Source organism: Ammodytes marinus (assembly GCF_949987685.1).
Source record: "Ammodytes marinus genome assembly, chromosome: 12".
In the NCBI taxonomy this organism is placed as follows: Eukaryota; Metazoa; Chordata; class Actinopteri; order Uranoscopiformes; family Ammodytidae; genus Ammodytes; species Ammodytes marinus.
The window spans coordinates 19,547,831-19,571,449 of NC_137216.1; the positions used below are offsets into that span (position 1 = coordinate 19,547,831).

Below are 23,619 nucleotides of genomic sequence, written 5' to 3' on the forward strand. Positions count from 1 at the left end.
GCAATAGTACAAGGGCACAGATATGTGTATGTGTGTTATAGACAAGGAGAAACCGAGATTACATTGAGTTTCCAAATGTGTTTTCCATCCTATCTGATAATTGTTTGCCTCAGACGAGAGAACAAAATCCTCCTGATATATTCCCCTATTGTAGGGTATTAATGCTGGATCATCTCCTGGAAAATATTGTCAGATAAAGAGGGAGAGAGAGAGAGCTAGAGAGACACACACACCAAGAGAGAGGTGTCAAAGCACTTGTTTGGACCTAAACTATGTCTATGGACACATTGCCATCTAGTGGTAGGAAATGGTACACTCCCTATTGAGGTGATCCTCATTTGGAATAATGTTCTCTGACTCTATAATTTGAATAGATGCATTTAAATCAGGGCTGTTTCATAACCCCTCATCTCTTGTATGTCTTTGTCTGTTTATTGTTTCCAATCTGAAATTCAACACCAGCACACTTCGTAAAAAAGAAAAAGGTGCAGCTATTATCATTTGACCCGCTAACAACCTCTGAGGGATACTCAGCTGTCAGTCAAGCATCACTGTCTAAACTGAAAACCAAACTGTGTAACTTCAGCTCCGGGTGGGTGGCTTATATGTGAATAACAGCTTGTTCCATGGACCCTCATCCCCCCACCGTTGGACAACGCCACATTGTTTTCAGGACATTGTGAAAGAAGGAAAATATATCATGCAGGCATCTATTTAGAGGTCCTGCATGCCAAGAAGGTTCTTCTTTCCAAACCTGTAATACAAGACAAATTCTTCCACAGGGAATGTTATACATTCTTGTGAACACAGCAGGAGGGAACAGAATTGAAATCATGAATAGACAACCTAGTGACTGCACAGCTGAAGGGTTTCAGTCAAAAACAATTCTTCTTCCCACATACAATAGCCTATTTTATCAGTTTCAAGACAAAGCCATATGCTCATGGTTAGGATACCTGAATAGGATAACAGTGTAGACTATCACAGGCATAAAGGCAATAAAAACAATGTATAACAGATCCAGATCTAAGCTACAAAGCATTCTGTGTGCCTAGATTAGCCTCTCTCTTATCTAGAGATGCACTCAACGCATCTTTGAATTTATTCTCCCCGTGGCTCATATCAGTACTTAAAATAAAGTAGAAAAATAAAAAGCTGCTAATGGAATGGAATAATTAACACGTTTGCAATGCAAATCAACTTGCTCCAGTTATCTAAAATAAAATGAAACGAATATGACAGACACTGACTGAACATTTTAATACACTTTCTTGGAAGCCTGCTTGTGTGATTGCCATAACAAGTTGTTTGACTTTATGAGAGGAACAGAATTGGATCAATAAACAGCGTATATTTTTCCAATGTATTTTGTCTGTGTTTGTTTGTTTGTGTTTGTGTTTGTGTTTGTGTTTGTGTTTGTGTGTGTGTGTGTGTGTGTGTGTGTGTGTGTGTGTGTGTGTGTGTGTTAGCGTGCGTGCGTGCCTGTGTGTGTGTTTGCTACTTCAAGAACATTGAATATCTGAAACTTGGCATGTGATGAAAGGTGTTTAATCAACCGCTACCTGATGGATGACACTGTAGAAGGTTCATGTTGCAATGATGTAATTGGTGTAGCTTGCTCTTGCTGACAGACCTGGTGCTGGCTGCCTATTTGCCTGAAGCCCCCTTTTTCTCACCATTGGTATTCCTCTGGAAATTGACAAATTTATATTAAATCACACCCTGTGCAGATTGAGTGTGATGATAATGTCAACTGTGATGGAATTATAGACTCACACCTTTGTCTGTCATCAAACGGGAGATCTTTGAACTTTCTATCTTGTTTATTATGTAGTGGGTATCAACCTGTCCTGTAGCAGGTGTGAAAATCCAACAAAAAAAGAACAACACAATAAAGTATCCCATTATGCAAGTCTATTAAAATCCATGTTACAATATATTCTGTGATCCCTCTCTTGGCATTCTGCTTGTTTCCACGTTCAAACCAAAGGAACAATACCTCCAAACGATGGAACAAGAGTCAATACTGCTTCATTCAGAAACACACAATGTGCACAAATGCTTAACTTTTTGCCCTTCCCGTTCAAAATACCCGGTCCACGTTGGACAAGTAGCACCATCTGTGCTAATCTCCTTCTCTTTTGTTTGCCAGTGTTCACAACAAAAGTGGGTTGTCTCCTCCGATCCGGCGCTGGCCCCTCATCAAAGGTGTGAACCACGAGTTCCACCTGCGCCTTTAAGGATCAAAGACACCCGAGTGTTTGATGGCCATGCACCTCTTGTCTCGGGAGTATGCAGGCTGAAAACCGACACCGGTGTGTTGTCTTCTGAGAGGCCCTTTTGACAGGTCACGTGAAACATTTTTTTTTTGCAGTTCTATATGAATGCAGCAACACCAGCATACACACTCATCTATCACAATAATGGCAGCTGGAGAGGGAGCAGAGAGGCTGCAGCAACTGATGGGGTCAATGTTATTGTGTGAGCGGGGGACAAAGTGAGGCAGAAAATTGGGGTGTTGAGTTTAAAAAAGAAAAAGGTTCCAATAAAGGTGGAGTTGGGGTGAGAGTAATGGAAATGACTTGGAATTTGAGTTTTATAAAAGGAGAGGTGACTAGTTTGTGTGTAAATATTATTCATTGTTTGCAAATTGATGGTAGAATGGCCTAGAGGAAAGAGGGGCCAACCGGTTACCATGAAGTCGCTGATTTGATCCCTGGCACTGGACAGGAGGGTGTTATTTGTAAAACTAGTGGAGGCTGATATTACATGTACGGTGCCCACCATCTCTACCATTGTGCCCTTAAGCAAGGCACTTAACCCCAAACTTCTCCAGGGGCGCTGTTCTATGGCTGACCCTGTGCCCTCTGAAATGTGGTAACTTGAGAGGGGATATGCGAAAAGACGAATTTCAATGTGACTTGTGTAAATTGACTAATCGAGGAAAACTTAATTTCTTAACCTGTCACATGAAGTCATAATGACTGGCTGCGCCATGTGAGAAAAACAAAAACATGGTGCATGCTTTGTTCTGTTCTTGTGTTTCTGGATCATGAGCCAGTTTATACACACGCTGGTCTATTTACATAGGTAAACACACGTTAACTGTGACTCATTGTAAATATAGCTGGGAATGTATGCAGTGACGTAAGTTACAGGTCCAGTCAGGCAAACATGCTGTCTTAAGATAGCTTTCTAATAGAGCTTTCATAATTCGGAAGAGGCTTTTCCCGGTCAATGAAAGCATGGCGTCGGAGGGGTATGTGTCCCACAGGCTGCAGGAGACATCAGGACCGCACACAGACAGTTTGTTTCCTTCACTGCACACCATAAAAACCCGCTCACCACACATGGCTGTAATAAGCCAACAAATTAAGCCATTATGCTGTTTTTAAGGTACACAGACATCCGCGTTTAAATATTTTAAGAGTAGCAAGGGATCCCTAACCCCAAGTTACATTGTATGTCTGAGACCACCAGGGAAATGAGCGCACATCCATCTCATCATTAGTGAGCTGTGAGATGATTTGTATGATACATAGCCATACTTGCTAAAAATCTGAAACAAGCCAGTGCTCCCATTACAGCGGTCTGCTTACTCTCACCGAACAGGATGTTGAGTGTTCATGAATGACATGGGAATTTGTGTCTGACAGGGGATCTTTTAGTTTAATATCGTGATCCCCTGCAGTGCAGACAGCGACTGCCGTTCAGGATGTGCTAATATGGGCATATTACCATTTCAGCGCAGAGGCATGGGTCCAACTATTTGGCACAATGTGTAATTGGCCCAAGGCATGATGGCGACTTAAGCCAAATCTAATGATGGTGTGCAAGTGTGTTCACTCCCACTCTGCACACAGTTAAAGAGCAACACCTATAAAACTTCATTATGCTGCTGCTGTAATGGGGTTCAGGGAAGTACTCTGTGAGCTGACAAAAGCAGGAGTGTCTTGTAAACCCTCGAGGGAACCTTCTAATTAAATACTCACTCTTTAACTCCAATAAATAGCAAGGATTTCAGGCTTTTCCTACATGTCATATTTTCTCCATACCCCAGGCTATGAAATGATGCCAGAAGTTGGGAGTCCATCTTGAGGAATTTAGTCAGGATGGTTTTAATAGTTTTCCAAGTCGAATTGTTTTTCCAAGCTACTGTTAAACTTGGAGGCGAGAGCTTGAGGGAAAGGGCTTCCCTGGGATGTTGGCAAGCTTTACCAAGGCCATATGTGAGAGTTTGATACAGGAGACCTGGCGAATTGCACATTTCTGATGAGATGTGTAATGAGTAGATGGCAGTAGGTCAAAACCCCCTGCTTATAGCAGACAGGTGTGTAGCTGACTTTCCATTGCGCATGTTTGGGAATGTTGTTGGGGCATTAAGGCAGGATTCAGTACACTGCATGGAATAAATGAAACAATGAAAGGAAGGAAGGAAGCAAATAAAATAAACAAGATTTGTTATTTTTTCCATCTTCCTTGGGGTAGAAGTCATTTTATAGTAATTATATGTGTTTATCCGTTATATTTAACTAAATTCATATTAAAGGGGCACTCCAATGATTCTGCACAGGAGGGGTGCCATGCAGCCTGTGATGAATACTTGTGATGTCACACTGATGATGTCACCGGGGTTAATAACGTCAATACGCCACATTACCGTAATAAAGTCAATTCAGGGATAACCGGGTTATCCCTGAATTGACTTTATACTTTGATTTTATATCAGATAGCCAAACTAGAGGTGGGGAGTGGTCATTTAGGAGGCAGATGGGGATCTAATGAAAAAATACACTATTGAGTAGAATTGTGGGAATTATAGGATTACCATACAATCTGATCTTGAAGCCAAGATAGATAGATAGATAGATAGATAGATAGATAGATAGATAGATAGATAGATAGATAGATAGATAGATAGATAGATAGATAGATAGATAGATAGATAGGTAGATAGATAGATAGATAGATAGATAGATAGATAGATAGATAGATAGATAGATAGATAGATAGATAGATAGATAGATAGATAGATAGATAGATAGATAGATAGATAGATAGATAGATAGATAGATAGATAGATAGATAGATAGATAGAAAGATAGAAAGATGGATAGAGCTAAAGCCAAAGCTAAACAATAAACTAGAAAAGCATGAGGACTGATTAACACTTTACATTAGTAGTCTAAATAGTGAATTGTTGCCTACATCAATGTAGGCTACAGAATTAAGTTTGTGTAGACCAAGAAATAATTAACCGATTTGTATGTATTTATAGACAGCTCATTCCATTACAAGTTATGAGTTTGCCACACGTCATATAAACCTTGACATCCATAGCCTTTCTATCTTCCTCTGTAGACTGAAGTGTGCTTTTGGATGCAGCAGTCTTACCTGCTTTAAGGGCTCCTCGTGCCTTTGGCTGTCAGTCACCGCGGGATCGTCCAATCGGAGGGCACGTGAGTCCCGTAGCTCCTCCCCAGTGTATAATTGAAGTTTCTTTAGTTTCTCCGGCGGAGCCTGCACGCAGTGTTGTCCGATCCGTGGAGGGATTAAATACACATCGGCGGGAGCATGTTTTCCAGGAGCCTGAACGTGTGCGTGACCCTGTGTTTGTGGATTACGGCGCTAATGAGCCCGGGAAGTGTGTCTGCAAGGAAGCAGGACGACTCTTTCTTCACTGCCAGTATTTACCGAGCAAGATGCGCCTCGAGATGCCTCAGCCTGCACATCACTCGCATCTCTGCCTTCTTCAAGCACTCTCAGGTACGAGCGTGTGGGGCCGCGGACTCTCAAACTTCTGCTAATGCGTTTTGCAAATGAGATAGGGCTATATAAACGCGGCGTTGTAGGCTATTATTTAATGAATGATTATTGTGCCAGACATGCGATTCTCTTCCTCCTATAATTCAAACCTGTTTCTCTTGAGCCCATTTTGAAGGGGACAGGAGCAGGTCACTATTGGTGCTGAACATACTTTCTTACTTGTGTTTTTCTCCAAGGAATTAATATTAATGACAAAGTAATTAAGGAATTTCTTAAACGGAAAGTGTCACCAGAATAAAAACACCAGTTGCAGACATGAGCATCTTCTAAATCTATAGTAGAGTCTGAGTTGCTTTCCAAGTGGACACATCTCGTTCACTACTGGTCGCCTGAGTGGACACTAGACAGATCCAATAAAGACATTGCGGTATTCTTGAGACTGAGAGGTGATGGACCCCTTCTCAGTGGAGCCAGTTTCCATTCATTACTTGCTAATTGCAGGGAAATGAGACACTCGATCTCTGTTAGTACATATAAGACTTTATATAGTGTTATTTCTCTGTATTCCCATTTGTAAGGAACCATTGCCTTATCAATTTGATTGTGAGCATATCACACACTAGTGCCCCAACAAAGCAGGTCTACAATATGCAGACTTTGTTTTGAAGCCACTATAAATCAGCTGGGTTCTTTTGGAAGATTTGGTATGTGGCTTCAGAAGTTGTTTTTCACCCTCCAGTGGAGACACTGTTCTCTCCCAGGACTCCAGAGAAAAGGCACTGGTCACTGATCCTTCCTTCTCCCCCCTCTGCTCCCTTTCAACAGCTATATCTATCTGGTGACCAATCTTTTATACTTACTCCATTTGCATTTGCAAGGCTTTGCCTCTCTCAAGGTGCATTAATGAAACCCAAAATGTCGAGAAACACTGTGGTCGCGAGGTAAATTTGTAATTAGGGCCGAAGAATCAACAGAGCATAGTGCTTGTTTTCAATGTCACCAATTCATTTTAGTTTGAACACACTTATTGATCCAGTCCCAATGGAACGGAGACCTACTGCGGTTGTTTCTTGCGATCGTATTAAGGGAGAAACTACACCTGGGGTGAAGGATGAATGCAGTTAACTGCGACTAACATCCCGGTTTGACAGAAAAAAAGCAGTGCTTCGCATCCGAAGGACACAGACTGAAAACAGTGTTTCTTAATTCACAACTTGGCAAGCAGCGTTGGGGATTTGTTTTGAGAAGATGCCAAGGGTTTGTTGCTGCTGCCTTGGGTTGCAAAGTTGGGGGAATTAAATCAGTCACCAGCTGCCTGCGGAGTTCAATAAGTGATGGAAGTCTCACCTCTAATGGACAGCTAATAGTCTATATAATTGACTGCCCAGCCTTGGAGTCTGCGGCAGCCTTTTAAGTCAGTGAGGGGGGCAAATGTGAGGGAGGTATTTGTCTAAAGAGAGGTGCATTTTTGTGGTTAGTGATAAGCAAAGGTTTCTTCACCGAGCATGTGGGTCTAAGAATAGAAGGGCATTGTGGATAATCTGCAAGGACTGTCTTGGGCACTGTGTTCTCAACAGTCCTTTCATGTGAAAATGGGGGGTCTGGTCAGCTGCAAAAACAAATGGCTCCCCCCCCCCTCTGCCCTCTACCCCCTGGCCCTGCCAATAAATGCCAGCATCACACTTCATAGGCATGTGGAGGATACACACTTGGCCAACCGATGACGCTCCGCCCGAGGTCACCTTCCTGCTAAACGCTGGCGCCCAATTGTGCTAAATGTGATAAGCTCTTATGTGCTGTTGCCACAACACATGGAGCATGCTCAGTCAGCACAACCTACAGGTGGATCTGTTTCCTCTGCCAGATCTTATTACAGGCGGCTCAGAGCTCCACTCCAATGATTGAGACGACAGACCTCTTAATTCAACTAGGTCATCCTTCAGGGGTCATTTAATATACCCGATAGGGAAACCAAGACATACAACACTTTCCATTTTAATGGAAATGAAACACCTGGGCTGTATGTCAAAGGCTGTTTTGCCTACTGCTTTTTCTTAATATTTGACTGTGTCTTCTCAATATATAGTAATATATATGGACCACTACTTATTTTTGGTTATGGTAAAAAGAGACAATTTGTCCTCTTAACATATTTTGCAGCTGGGATGTAAAACTCTGTTTTTCATATCAGCTTTTAATATGAACATTCTGTGAATACTGGAATGATACTTGGACAATTTAGCACTTGCAGATGTTATGAACACCCACGTGTCTCTCCTTTTAATGTGGCTGAATCGGAGGACACATCCGAGGCTTTCTTTTTTTCTTTTTTTTTCTTTTTTTAATCGTCGCAATTATGAATTAGTGTGAAATGGAAACAAGCGTGGAGTTGCAGAGTTAGGAAACCCATGGGTCGTCCATTTGGTTGTCAGATTTATAGCAAGTGTAGATTTATTGATGCAATAGTATTTCCAAATACAGATTTATTGACATTTTACGCCACATTTGGGGAACTTGTCACGCCAGCACAATAGACAGAGGGGAACACCCAACCATAAATATTAGCCTCGGACACTTTAAAATATTAAGAGCGCGCTGGGAGCCCTGTGCAATAATGTATTCTGAAAGCATCAGTCTTGTAGTGGATTATTTATGTGGGGACCTGTGAAGCCAAAAACAAGGTGTGTCCATGAGGTCTTGTTATTACATTCGCAGCAATAAAAATGTAACATTCTAAATTCGGTCATTCATTTCTAAGCGCCTTACTTGAGAAAACATCGGAAAGTAGTTTTTCCGTGTCCCCTTGTTTTCGCCTTTTGATATTAAAAAACTTGTGGTGGAAGGAAACCTCAGCCAGTGCTCGTCTCATGTGTGGAGTGTTTCATTAGTGAAGACAGCCGATAAATAGGGGTCTATGTAGCTTGGCCTCACGTCTCCGTAAATGCTTTCAAACCATGACAGTCAAGTCCGTAAATCTCAGCTCCCCTGTGCTGCTGTAGCCCTCACCTGCTAAATGAGGGGGCAACTTTACACGAGTTGTAGTATGAGACTTCTGAAACACCCTTTTATGTTAACATTGGCGGTGCGTGGAACACATTAGCTCACTTTCAGAGCCCCTGTCAAATAATTCATACAGTGAATAAGTGAATAATTGATGAATGGACTGACCACAGCCCTTCGCACCCACTCAAGTCGAAGCCTAAATCTTGAGGCCCTTTATTTTAGTGCTGCATGTGTGCCCTTAAGGATCAGTTATTTTGGTGTTGCCTCAGAACCCCTGGACTGTCAAAGGACACACAGACACCAGTCTGTCCTTTGAAGTCCGGGGTCCTGTTTACATAACTGCAGTAGGTCTCATAGACCAGGGGTATTTTCCTGTAGTTTAATGGCGGAACACATAAAGTATTCCCCTTCATAAAACCAATTCATCAGTGTTATGTGAGATCCATTTATTCCAAATCAGCGGCTCTTGGGACACAAAATAGTTCCATTTCCAAAAGGTGGAATGCTACTACCCTCAAAGATAAAGGGGGTTTTGTCCATGTTCCTCTCGGGTTGTCTAGACAATACAACACGCCCCTGGCCACCTGCTCTGTCTTCTCAGCTTGACAACAGCCATAATGCATCTCCGTGATAAATCCCCATCATGTGCACACGACTGCACCATTGTCACCAGCAGAGCAGGTATAGTTCACCCTATAACCACACGTACATACAGTCCATCTTCTGGGCTCCTCTCCAGCTAAACCCCCAGTCACACAGGAAGTTATCTGGAACACATTGAGTTGAGTGGAGTCCTTGACAGTCCTCAGCGCTGCGTAATGTTCAGGCCAGCAGAGGAATGTCATGGTGAGTCAGAAGGATGAAGGCCTGACCTATAATTATTCCCCTGTTGGTCCCTGACACAGTGGGGTCAGGCCTGGACAGCTGGGGCAACATCCTGCTGAGCTTCTCTCTTGCTACAGGGGATGCTGTCACCAAGCAAAATTAGCCGTTCCGTGGATCTGGATCTTGATGGATGGTCCACGAGAGGTGTCAAAAGCACGATTGATGATTTAGGACATGTTCCACAGTTGTGACAATCTGTATAAATTATCCGCAGGCATTGGCTGCCGGTGTAAATGTCAAGGTTTTTATTTACGGCGTGTCACCAACCATGGGGCTTTGGCTTAGGTGGGTTGGATTGATCATTTTTTATAAGTTAGCCAACTCCACTTGGATTTTAATCATGCATCACAGTACAAAGTGACGTGAGTGAGAAATAATTCATGTTTTAATCAACATCAGGCCAAGCAGTGTGAAGGTGTTCTATTACACAGAAAAATAGGGCAGGGAACCTGCTGATTCACACTGAACTCCTCGACCAACTTTGCACTCTTTTCCACCCGTTTAACAAACAAAACAACTATTACTCGTCTCCTTGGAGCTTACAGGCTCTCATATATTTTTCATCCTTATCAGGCTTTTTTTTCAAATTATTCTCTTATACAATCATGAATTCCTTTGAAGCCATCTGACCATTATCCTTGACACTAAAAGCGCAGCACTAACTGGTACTGGATGTCAAATTAAACCCTTTAATGATAAGTTCTCTGCCAAGGTCTCATGGGAAATTTCTTCTGGATTACATTGTGGGAAAAAGGCTTTGAACTTGGCATTGAACTTCAGCAGACTTTTTTGCCTTCAGAAGACCCCCTAAAGTTTGGCTGTGTCCTAGCGCTCTATTGCTTTCATTCAGAGGAAGCGCAAAAGTGAAGCTCCGGCTCACGTTGCGGATACTCTGAGCGCTCTCATAGCCTCATTTTCAGCAGTTTTCAAGCAAGATTAGCTGGTGAACAAAGCGGACCATAGCATCATCCTTGCTAGAGATCAAAAACAGAGCTAGAAGGAGAGTAAATATTGGACTTACTCTAAGTCAGAAACCTGACTCCATATTCACGCTAATGTTGCTGCTTTTACCCCCTGATGTATAGCAGTGAATTCGCCCTAATCAATTCAGAAGGTGATGAAAAGTTAATGTTGTTTCCCCTATGCCCGCAGCAGGTTTCCAGAAAATCACTTATTGCAGGTTAAAAAAAACATTGACCTAAGTGTCCCCCTTTTTTCTGATCATACAGCACATTCACGCATGTTGTCTCTTTCATGTTTGAGCAACTGCTGGTCTTTTATTCTGAAGCACCAGCCGCCTTGCATTTGCAATCCACACACGCACAATTACTTTTGCAGAGAATGACTTTTGGCGTATTTCTCCCCTCCCCCCCTAATGGAATTCAGGAAATGACCACTTGCACAAGCCATTTACCCCCACTGGTCCTTTGCTCGACAACTCTCCACATTATTACACTATAGAGGGTTTATACATACACCACCGCTGCCCCATTTGGGACAAAATGTTGGCCTCGCAGAAGGTGGCACTTCCACAGCAATTAGAGGAAATTGGGTGGTATCTGTAGTCCACACAGGAGTGCTGACATCAGTTCCCGCCTCGGTTTGACCTTGGGGACGTCTGTGGAGAGATCAAACAGGACCTTTTAGAAAAGCTGAGGTCAAAAATGCTCGGCTGTGAAACTGACCAGAGGTGTGCCGTGGCCCTGGTGCATGGTGATCCCACTTTCCTGCTTGGGTTACATGCACTCAGCAGCACGCAAAGCTGACTCAAAGGCTGTCGATGAAAAGTGCCTACTGAGTACATTATTGTTACTCAAAAGAAGGCAAAGTGTTATTAAGATGTGTAAGCTGTGATAGGATTGGGAGTGTCCATGCTGCATATTTATTGGATGATAATTTGATAATTGTGAATGTAATATCAAAAATATCTTGATGACTAATTCTATTTTTCCTTCTTTCTTTCTTTTTTTCTCTACAGAATAATGGATCCTTGGTGTGGTGCCAGAATCACAAGCAGTGCTCCAAGGTAGTTGTAGTTTCATGAATGAGAGACACATGCCACAGACATGCCCCATTATCAGAGCATAATGCCACATAAAGTGTACGAGTCACGACAGGACAGGTTTTGTCATGCCCGCAGGAATCACTTTGAAAGCTGTTGACATAGACTCACGATATAGAACAAACTCTTTTCTTCTCAGCCAGGCCCCTCACTGGATTACTTTTGCTTTCATTGATACTCATTTGCTCTGATAAATGGTGGTACGATTGAAAAAGAGATTTGGAGAGGTTAAATGCCCCTGTCGGTTTTTATGAAAGCAGAGCTTGCTTGTTTTTCCTACTCTTGTCATTTGGAATTTCAGTGGGATGCATTACGGTATATACGCCTCCCGCGGGGCTTGTTTGCGTTTTCGTGCCCTGTCCCGAAGAAGGTTGATACAAAGCTTGTGTTGACAGCTCCCCTGAAAAGATGGCGCTGACATACTCTATCAGATTCTCCCGGAGCTGTTGACAAGGCCCTCAGAGACGCTGCTGCCTAGACAGAAAAACAGCGTGGAGCTGAAATGCAGAGGGGTGATATATACGCTAGCAGAGCCTGGCCCAGAGTAGAAATCCGAACAATGCTCCCCGTAGCTGTCAAAGGCTCTCATCTCCTCACACATAGACCGTGAAACCGGGATTCAATGCTGTTAGCCCCAAGAGGACTCAAAATAGGACACAGACAAGACAACACATATTCACGGTCTGAATGAAAAACAAGGATGTGTGTCATTGTCCAGGCAATAACAGATTAGATCTATTATTTGTCTGTATTAATTATTTCTTCTGAAAAAGTCCACAGTCTTTTAGGTTTGCAGTGATAATGATTAATTGGAAATTCAGGCAAATGCGTTGCATTTTCTTCTTCTTCTTCTTCTTCTTCTTCTTCTTCTTCTTCTTCTTCTTCTTCTTCTTCTTCTTCTTCTTCTTCTTCTTCTTCTTCTTCTTCTTCTTCTTCTTCTTCTTCTTCTTCTTCTTCTTCTTCTTCTTCTTCTTCTTCTTCTTCTTCTTCTTCTTCTTCTTCTTCTTCTTCTTCTTCTTCTTCTTCTTATGCTTACTTAACACAGCCTTACATTTGGTGTACATATTAATCACAGTCAGTGTCTAGTATCAGGTGCCTCACAAAATGACCCCTCTGCGTTTGATTTAGAAAATTCCTTCTTTGAATTTCAAATTGTTTCCTTGGCAATTTGCATTTGCCTGCATGGGATACAGCAGAGCCATTGTGCTTTGTGCTTTCTACTGCATCTGCAAATGTATAGATGTTTTCCCTGCCCTTCCTCAACGAAGCAAATGCTCACTACAGGTCACATCACTGTGTCTGTCTCATTCTGCATGTACTGTACATATAAAAACTGGTATATTGTTTGACTTTATTTTTGATTTCTAAGATTGAACGCCACATAGTAATTTAAGCATCTCAAGGCAAAGCATCTTCTGTTTGTCCCTAAATCAACATGTGATAAAGTCAACGCCCGTAATAGTATTTCAAACCTTGTATGACAAGTTCAAAAGTGGAATGTTTGCACTTAAGAAGGCAAATCTCCTTTTGTTTTAGCCATACTGCTGTGAAACTCTCCTTTCCACTGTAATGTCCAACATTGGCTCTTGGCACTGTTCATTCCCCGGTTTTTTATGTTTGAAAAAGAAAAAGGCTTTCGCTGGCTGTGAGTCCAAGCACAGCATACTGTTTTCATAATCAACAGAATAACATCGCCCAAACTCTGCAAATGTCCAAAAAACCTCTTTAATGGACTCCTTGTTCCCATTGCTATAACAAGCATGTCAGTTAGCACTTCTTGATCCTACTTGTAGGCTGTAAATAAATGAGGCTGGATTTGATGTAAGCCCTTTAAAAATAATGATATGCTTGTGTTACTGCAGTGCTCTGCCACTCTACCATTCCAAATAGTTCCAAGGGCTCTCTGAATTGAATTCATTTAATTGTATCCAAGGTTTTGGTTCAGCCGTTCAGCAATGCAGGCCAGGCAGGGGCACGGCGCAGGCGTTTAATTTGTGGCCAGAAGTCAATATTTTGGTAGCAAACATCACTACACTTCCCATTCACCTCAACTCGACTGGAGTGCGCACTCAGGGCCTGTGTGCACTGCGTCAAAACAAACAGCTATTGTGGCCACTCTTAACAATTGCACCAAATGGGCCCATGCTGTACAGTGGTTCCCTGTGAATAGCTCCACGGCCGCTGATTAGCCTCTTCACTTCATGAACAGCACACACTCAAACAGAGGGACAAAGGCTGGTGGCTCGCTGGGAGTGCGTTAGGGCAGAAAGGCCTGTCCACCCAAGAGCTCTGTTAAAGAGTCTCAGCCTCCCTGCCTGTGAAGCAACGGGAGGAAGGGCTGTTGCCTAATAATTTAGACAAAGATGCGGTGACCCCGTCCATCTGTCTGCGTTTTGGGAAATCAAAGCCCCCTGTTGCCATTTGTGATGCGAAAGTCGTCGCGGCCATCTCCTATATGCAGTGTCCAGAGTCGCCCCCCCCCCGCTCTCAGTCTCCCCATTGTCATGGTAATTAACCTGCTTGCCCTCTCTCCAGAGCAAGTTAGCGAGGTGGCACTTGGAGAGCCAGGGAGTCATTATCATGCCACAACACTGGACCAGCAGACAAACTCCATTCAGCGGGTGGTGCTGAAGGGGGGGGGGTGCCAGGAGCAGCATTTCTATGAGCTATTGTCATTTAGTCTCCCTACTGTTAGAGCTCCCCACTTGAGAAGTTTGGATGCTTTCCCTAAAAAGTTTTAACAAGAAAAAAAAGGAACAGAAAAACTCCAGGGTGTTCTCTCTCCTTCTGCTGGTGCAAAGAAAATGCATTTTGTGCGTGTGCATGGTAGAGAGCGCAGAAGCAGCCAAGAAGCTTTCCACATTCAGAGCATGGCTGATATTAGCAGGGTTTTTGCTTTCCCCCATGGGTGTGATCCAGGCTCCGAATCAAATGCTAGGTTTGACTTAAGGCAGCTAGATGTCTGCAAGAAAGCGGTGCGCTTCATTACTCCAAACTTCTCTCCGGGAAGGAAGGGAGAAGAAAGGACATGTTCATTATGCCTGGATAAGTTGGCCTGTGGTGAGTCACTGGAACGTGCCCATCACTTCTAATTCCTCAGGAAGAAAGTGTAATATTTTCATTGAAAACAAACTGCATATCCTGATCGTTTTTTATTTTATTCTATCAATTGCTATATACTTTTTCCTCCTTTGAGACTCATCTCTCAATGAATTACATTGAATGGTGATTGGTGAGCTGAAGAGAATTAAAATATCTACAGTATATACTATATGGAATATAAAAATATTTTAGCTGGGAGATGTTGGCTTGGCACTTATATTCTCTCTAAACCAGCTGCGTCCCTTGTCCTTTTATTTATCCCTGCGAGGGATAACCTTAAGAAAGCAACATTGTCCGGTCGCCTTTTGATGGCAAATGAGACGTGTATCTTTTTCATGGATGGCTTGCGTATATCACCAGGTGGCTCTCCATCACCCTCCGTCCCTGAGCTGCACATACCAACGGAAGAATAAGAAGTGTTTACTCGTTTGGATTACACGCGCCTTCGTCGTCCCTCACATGTTGGAAGCTTTTGGAGCGGAGTTTGTCTGAATAACAATCGCTGGAATGCTACTATGTCTCATTCAAAAGTGTCTTTCAAAGCCCACTGTCAAACCATCCCCCCACCCCCTCACCCTAACAAACCCCCACATTTTCTCACGCCAAAATGAAATGGTCAAACTTCCCATTGGGTTTTTTCAGGGTCAGTCCAAGCTATACAATTTAAATCAGAAGGACAGCCTCATTCTTTCTTTTCTCTTTATTAAAAAACAACTTTGCCCAAATCCCTTTTTCGCTTGAGGCTTTTGAGAAGTGTGTCAATGCAGTTTGTCAAGTCCTTTTGTGTGGTCATCCTTTTCTTTATGGCTGTAGGTAGTATATTTTGAGGCGCGGTGAAAAGATGTGATAAAGTGAGGGCTGGTTGGTTAGTTTACGGCTGGGCATGGCTTGGGGGATTGTTAGGCGCTTGGGACTGACTTCAAAGAAAGCGCCTTTTGGTCATGTTGGGGCCAGACGTTGGTCTCACCTCCCTAGTGTTTTACCAAATTACCGCCACCGACACCTAAAAAGCAAGCTGGACTAGAACATCAATCTGTCAAGTGGGCAGGCAGTGTGTCTGGTTTGTCAGTGTAGCTAAGCTAAGGAAAAGTGTTAACATTTGGAGAAACAGTCCTCGTCAGTTTGATTGAATCGATCTTCTATTTCACAGATCTGTGGAAGAATTTCTGAGATGTTGGAGATTGTGCAAAGAGACACCTCTGTAGTTCCTCAGAAGCCTTTTTCCTGTGTGTTTTAATCTAGTTTCTAGGCTGTGTGTGTGTGTGTGTGTGTGTGTGTGTGTGTGTGTGTGTGTGTGTGTGTGTGTGTGTGTGTGTGTGTGTGTGTGTGTGTGTGTGTGTGTGTGTGTGTGTGTGTGTGTGTGTGTGTGTGTGTGTGTGTGTGTGTGTGTGTGTGTGTGTGTGTGTGTGTGTGTGTGTGTGTGTGTGTGTGTGTGTGTGTGTGTGTGTGTGTGTGTGTGTGTGTGTGTGTGTGTGTGTGTGTGTGTGTGTGTGTGTGTGGGTGGCGGAGGACGAATGTGAAGCAGGGCTGGTCAGTCCCAGCAGGAAGGACCTGATCTGGACATGGTTGTTAAGTTTCATTGGCTAAAGGGGGTGTTGGTGGTGGTGGTGGTAGTGAGGGGGGGGGGGGGTGTCGCTTCATTGGCTGCTATCTGTGGAGCTCATTATTCACATGGTGGGTGGCAGAGAATGAACAAAACCCCCCACGGCCGGCAGAAAGAAAACCAAAGACATTGGCCACAGGAGAGGAGGCTGTGGAAGCTCCGTTTTACACCTTTCCCCCGGCTAGTGAAAGCTCTCTGCGGCTGCTGTCTGTTCAGTATCTGAGTGATGGTTGGAGCTCTCCAGGAAATCCTCCCTCCACTAAAGATACACACTCTGACTCTCCGTCTCATACCGACCTGTGTTTTTATTGATCCCGCCGCAGAGCACAGGGGCCTTCTTTTAAAATTGTGTCCATTTATTTCTGAAGATAATTAAGCTTTTCGCAGATCTCACATCTCTGATCTCATCACGTTCTCCCTGTCAGAAGGGATTTTTTATCTCTTGAAAGATTAATGTAATCAACGCTGCTGCTGCTGCAAAATCCTCTTTAAGCAGTAATGACCAAGTCACACTATAGACAATCCTCTGCCTTCATCCAAGTGTTTATTCTATAGCTCTGAGGATGGATTGGCTGAGTATCATATAAAACAAGCGTACCTCTCATGTTGATTTTGCTATCTTTTTTTCCTACCATGCTTACAAGTTGAGATGATCTGAAAAGCAAAGAAAGAAAGGACTCTGCGGGTCTATTTAGCGTCCGTGTTAATGTGTGTCGTTACTAAAGTAATCATGCCAAGAGTCACATCAACCAAGGAAGATTAAAACTGTAAGAATCTTAAAGCTGTGGTACTTAGTGGACGACGTGGTCTTATCAATGTATTGCAGCTCCAATCAGAGCTGCTGTATCCTGCAGATAAACCCCATCGAGACTAACCCCCCCGACCCTCAGTTTTTTAGGACGATGGAAAAAGCAGAATGTGTGTCAACGGCTTAGTGATCGACAGCTTTCTTAACCTTTGACTGGGATATGCCTACTTCAGCAGACTAATGTCCACTTTTCCAGACTGTACTTCTGTTAGAGATGAAGAAAACAGCCTTTTTTCAGGGGGGGGGTTATTTTGCGTGGTTTTGCCTTCTCTTTTGTAAAGTCTTTGCTCTCAGATTTTTTTAAATACAAACATAGCAGCCATCACTTTAAACGAGGAGGCACCATGACACTGTTATTGGGCTGCACATTCTCAATCTGTATATGTGCTAAACATGTAAAGATACTGAAAGAGAGTATAGGGAGTTGTTAGTGGAGAGCAAGTTGGATCAGTGTGAATCTCAAGTGTTTCTGTGGCTCGAATAAACAAATGGAGAAGATAGTGGTGGAATGTGACTGCAGCAGCATGGGATTAGTGAAGGCTTTGCTCCCCTCAACGGCGTGTCATGTTTTACATGTTGTTGGCCTACATTGAGACAGAATCTTCAGGTCTCATTTCATTTGAGATGAAGGAGGGGCTCGTGGCAGCTTGAGCAGTCAGTCAGCGTAGGAACAAGCCAGCAGGGCGGACATCCTTTGGCTTGTTTTTTTTTTTCGCTCTTCTCCTCGTCATGACATAAATGAGTTTCTCATGTTCGGCATGGTGAAAACGCAAGTGTATTACCCTGGCTTTAAATCCAAGTGTCTATAGTGGAGGAAGCGTCTCATCACGTGATCCCCATGTTCAGCTCTGATCCCATGTGTCTGTCATCGTACCATTATTCAATGAGGCGGTGTGGGGAGCAAATACAGTAAATCATGAGTTGGGGCGCATTTGATGTGGTATTTATTCTGAGAACGGTGGAGAGAGGGCTTGGCTTTCCCATGCAACGTCACAGCTGGGCCACTTTATCACCAATCTGACCTCACATGATGGATACATCCTGTTGAGTCTAATTGTCACGAAATGTAAACTGAGCCCAGAGGTATAGGTGATAAGTGAGGCTCAAGTTACAGCCACTGTAATTTTGACTTTTGTCAATGCAGAACATAACAACTTTGAGATGACAGAGAACCTGTAAGAGAAGGAGCCCTCACTGAGGAGGGTGTGTTTATGTGTGTGGGTGTGGGTGTGTGTGTGTGTGTGTGTGTGTGTGGGTGTGGGTGTGGGTGTGTGTGTGTGAGTGTGAGCGGTGTCTGGGTGAAACTTCAGAGTCATTAAGAATTAAGTGAACTGCTATTGCATTCCACAGCAGACAAAGCACAATTCTGGCTAAGCTGTGTGGGCTTTATGCTCATAAATAAGGCAGGCACCTCTGATTGTGGGCTAAATGTATAATTCATGCACTGCCCCTCCTGCTCCTCCTCCTTTTTCTTCTCACTTTCTGCCAAGCTATTCCTTTTCAGCTCTTTGTTGTCTGCTCCCGCAACTGCTTTTAAATTAATAATTAAAGGGATGCTCGAAGAAATGTCTCCGACACCACCTGCTAGGTTACTCACCGTCTCCGGGCCTGCTCTTGAGAAACAAAATAGAAAGTCTTGAACCGTATAGATTTCAGTTCAACCCCGCTAGAGCTGGAATTCTGCAGTGTTTTAGTTGGTTGTAAATATGAAGGAATTATAACCGGCTGCGTTTCACAGCATACGTCCCTCTCTCAGGGCTGTAAAACACTCCGAGATTTGGAAAATGTGTCATTACTCGTGTAAGAGAGATTGGAAGGAGTCTGGTATCAATCTTACTCTGAAAGAATTAGAAGAGTTGTCATAAACCTATCTTGTATTACTTCGAATTAAGAAATGTTGCCTGCAGCCTTTATTCTGTCTGTTGTCGATCATTTCCAGCAGACACGGTCGAAACCACATTGACACTTTCTGGATTTCTCAGGTGTTGCGTATTGCTACAGACGGCTCGTTATTGAACTGCAAAGGAAACACTAACATTGACCACTAGGAATGATTCCGACGGCTCAAGATAGATGTCCTCAATTCAATTCCGTTACTCCTCTTTCCTTTCATTACTCATGTCGTATTTATCAGAACCCATGCGTGCACTATGTGTATTGAGTTTCGGACTCACATCTCAAGTCAGCGCGCTGTTTAATCTTTTTGATCCACCTGATCTGCTCTGCACGCACCTGTGCAGATTTACAGTGGGACGGTCATTAAATACACAATATCTCATGGACTTAACACACCATGGGGTCACGTAAGGTTGAGGAAGTACTGCGTCTAGACTTCATAACAGCTCAGGATTGGGGATATCTTTTTCCTGATTTACTCGCTATATTTTCACAGTCCTTTCAAACTTAATGGCACGTCAGAGACTTATTGGAAAGCCTTGCCAGCATATCATTTTACGCTCATCCGGATCGTAGCCCCAGCACTTGATGAAATGTTTAGATTAATTTGCTTTTCTTTTTCCTTTTTTTGTTTGTTGCAAAAGTGCCAAACATTCTCTCCGTCTTTCTCCAATGTGAGCAATTTATCCTTTTTGTTTGTCGTGAAGGACTGTGAACTGAGTATCTTTTTGGTTTGTAAATCAAGCAATTTTAAAATCCAGATATTTCATTAAATGCTACTTGAGACGTATTATAATGGAAGCACTTACTTATGCTTTTTGCATACACAGTGTTAGGTAACTGGCTGTTGTTGGAACGCTTCAAAAGGGTATGAAATTCTCCCAGCCATCAGCTGTTCTTTATAAAATGTCACGGTATGTGGGGTGCAACTGCTTGCTTGCTGTCAGCCACATTGGTATTGTTGCTTGCATGTCCCACCCCAGTTCAACCCTTCCTCCACTTTGACCAAATTTGGGCTTTTTCTGGATGATTCGACTTCCAAGATTGCAACATAAACTCAAATGCCGGATTCAAAATGTCTCTTGAGTACCATTTCTTGGATCTTCTGTGATTGGCACATTTCATTAGATAACTTTGTTTTTTGTGTGTGTGCTTGTGCAAATGTCTTAAAACTGACACAAACCATGTGTCTGTTACATCACCTGTGTTGTTGTGTGGTTGGCAGTATGCTAGAAAAGCACACACACACACACACACACACACACACACACACACACACACACACACACACACACACACACACACACACACACACACACACACACACACAAAGGTTCACAGGAAAATAGTTGGAGGCTACAGAAACATTGCCTCAGAACACTGCTGGCAAGGAAAAGTGCATTGGCCGTGTTTGCGAAAGATATATCACATGATAAAAAGCTCATTCTTGTCCACACTGCAATGTGAACCTGGTGTTTTCCAATGTATCTACTGTACTTGGGAGAGAATTTTGGAAAATATCCATTTTTCAGAGTAGGAAACCGGTGGCTTAGTGCAGATGGAAGCCCAAAACAAAGGGAAATAAGGTATCTAGGTTAGAGCGGACATTGGCCGCGTTTCCCAGATTCGTTAAGAACCTCTTTGGAGCTAAGTACTTCTTTGGAGCGCTCTTAAGAACGAATAAAACCCCCGGTGCTGCCAGACCTCGTCCACTAAGACGCCCATCTCCTCCGCGGTAAACGACGGTGCCCGCTTGTTTCTTTTGCTGCCGCTTTCTTCCATTCTCACATCACATGTGTGTGCCTATATCCACGGGGTATATATGCGCTAATGGGCTTGATTACTACTTTGATACACTTGTTGCCACACACACCCGCACCCACATACCCCCCCCCCCCCACACACAGGATACATGCGTAGCCTAATTCCACCTGAGTGGGGGAGACCACGGGGCGCTGTGTGTGACTTATGCGCTGATAAAGAGGTGGGTGATCGATTCGCCTGGCATCGATTTATTCAGTTTCAGCACCACCGCGGTGGACAGCTCCCACTAAAGAGCTTCTTTCGCTTCATCTTACTGCTTCTCCAAAGAAGGCACTTAAGAAGCCATCTGGGAAACACCCGTATCTTAGCGCCCCTTCTTAGGCGAACCCTTCTTTCGAGCCTTCTTTGGTCGCAAAGAATGATCGAATCTGGGAAACGCGGCCATTGTCTGAGAGAGTGAGAGAGAATGAAAGAACTAAGAAGAAACCAGGGAAGTATGGGGGTGGAGGTGGTGGGTGGGGAGGGGGGGGGGGGGGTGACAGCCAAATAAAAGTGAAATAGAGTGAGAAGTAAGTGAATACGTTGAGTAAGTGCAGTAGAGGAGTGAGAGAGAGAGAAGAGCCCGGCTACTTCCTCCTGGATGGGTCGATAGATATGAGCAGAGAACTCAAGGAATAATTGAGTCCGGTCGGAGTGTGAAAATCGCCAAGGCAGCAGAAAATAGCCATAACTCAATGATATTGTAGGTGAGATTTACCATGTGTATGATCGACAACAAAGATTCCTCCATATCTGTGTCTGGCAGAGGAGCTGCTCCATCCCAAGGGGCAAGGCAAAGGCACCTTGTAAATATCTACTGGAGGCGCTTCTCCATGACCGTCAGCGCTGCGATCAAAGCTTTCAGCTCGATGATGTCACCCCTCTCAGCTATTTGGTATACGGACGGAGAGAGAGAAAAAGTGCTGGGGGTAATCCTAATTGTGTAACGGCCTAAATGTAGACGCAGGGAAACCCACAAGTTCTCTTCCAGTGCCTGGTTTTATGTGTCTGCTAAGTTTAATTTACAAAATAACAGGATCCGTCATAGCCGTCTCACTCATCGCCCCATGACTGAACAAATATGTTCTGGCAATATAAGAAAATGTCAACTACTAAGTATGAGTTACGGGCGGCCCATCCTTTATTTTGTATAAACACAGTGTATGTATTGTAAGGCCTGGAGGGGCAATATGGACCGGTAGCAGTTCATGCTTCATTAGCCCAAACAAAACACTTTTGCGTGACATTTTATATTAGCACTTTATCCATAAGGTTTATGTTATTCCAGTCACTCACTCGGGGGCAGTAAGGATTTTTATTTTTTTTTACGATGGGTGGAGATAACCACGCTCCTGCGACAGAGAAAGGGAGTTCTATGCACGGCAACAAATCCCCCCACAATCTCTCTCCCTCTATCTCTACCCCTCCGAGCCATGACAAAGTGAAGATGGGCTGTGGCATTGGCTGCCATTCAGCCTGACTCTCTCATCGGCCCCCACAGAATGCCTTTCAGGGTCCCCCAGAGTAACAACCGCTGCGTTTTATTACAGCGTGAAATGGGGAGTGAAAGAGCGCTATGGATGTTCCTACTTAACCATGCAGAATGTGTCACTATTGGGTAGGAAGATAAGAGCACAAAGGGGAAATCAACCGCTCAAAATGCTTTTTTTGTGAGGACTATACCAACCCATCCATTGTCCACTGAAAAACCACCCTGTGGTCTTGTTTACATCTGAAGAGTATAAGTCCATTTGTGTCTTTTATTTAGCTGAAATTTGTCCAGAAATATGTTAACATCACATGGGATAATGACATGCATTCCTCACTCCATTCAAACAGATGGTAGCTGTGTTGCCAGCTGGAGAGATTTGCTTGTGGGGAGACCCAGACGTTGGCAACCAAAGCCAGCAGATACACTATGTCCAGCTCAATTATGTTCTCTAGTCCAGTTCCACGGTGTGTTTTCCCAGATTAGATCTCTCAGAAGTCAAACCCCGAGCCGAGCAAATCGACAGTGCAAGATGTGCAACCGTATGAGGCGTCCAAGCCACTACACATACCTATTGATGGGGCCCCTATTAATAGAAGAGTGTCAGATGCATGTGCCATTCACAACGTTTACTTATGGTTTGAAAGTCATTCAAAAAATGTTTGGTATGCTGTAATTAGCAATTTAGTGGTATAGAGTGCTGACTTTCAAAGGCCAATGCAACACGCTTAAAATGTCAACATATAAACGCAGGAGTACATATTTTAGGACAATAAGGGTGTGTATCTTGTGTGTGACCTAGAGGAGATACAGCCACCCACACCTTTCCAAAAAGATACATAAATAAATTGCAGAAGAACTTATAGAAAAGATGTTATGGAACTCCCAAGCCAACTTTTGGCAGCAAGCAGTGCCATGGTTTAGATTGAGCACCAAACTGTGTAAATAGGAATCAGGCCCTTGATTGATGAGAAGCACCTTTGTAATTATATACAGCCCGTCCTATTTGCTTTGGCAAGACATCTGTCGTCAGTCCTCCTCTTCCCTACTTAAATGTCAGGTTGTGGGTGTGGCTGGGGAGAAACGCTGACAGATTGTCAGTTTTTTTTAGCACACCTGCAGGGAGCTCTCACTGCCATCATCTCTTTTTAAGAGTGCCGCTTTTGGGATCTACGTATCCGCTCATTCAGCAAGAAATAACT

The 23,619-nt window shown here is 43.5% G+C and overlaps 1 protein-coding gene across 1 annotated transcript in view; it reads left to right on the forward strand.

Annotated features, from left to right (window-relative positions):
* Positions 1 to 5,540: 5,540 nt before the first annotated feature.
* Positions 5,541 to 23,619, forward strand: part of anos1 (anosmin 1) — a 40,879-nt gene continuing 22,800 nt past the window's right edge. Inside the window, exons 1-2 of the mRNA XM_080037727.1 lie at positions 5,541 to 5,766; positions 11,633 to 11,680. Of these exons, the coding sequence (XP_079893853.1) occupies positions 5,575 to 5,766; positions 11,633 to 11,680 (240 nt within the window). The 5' untranslated portion in view covers positions 5,541 to 5,574. The remainder of the gene's footprint in view (positions 5,767 to 11,632; positions 11,681 to 23,619) is intronic.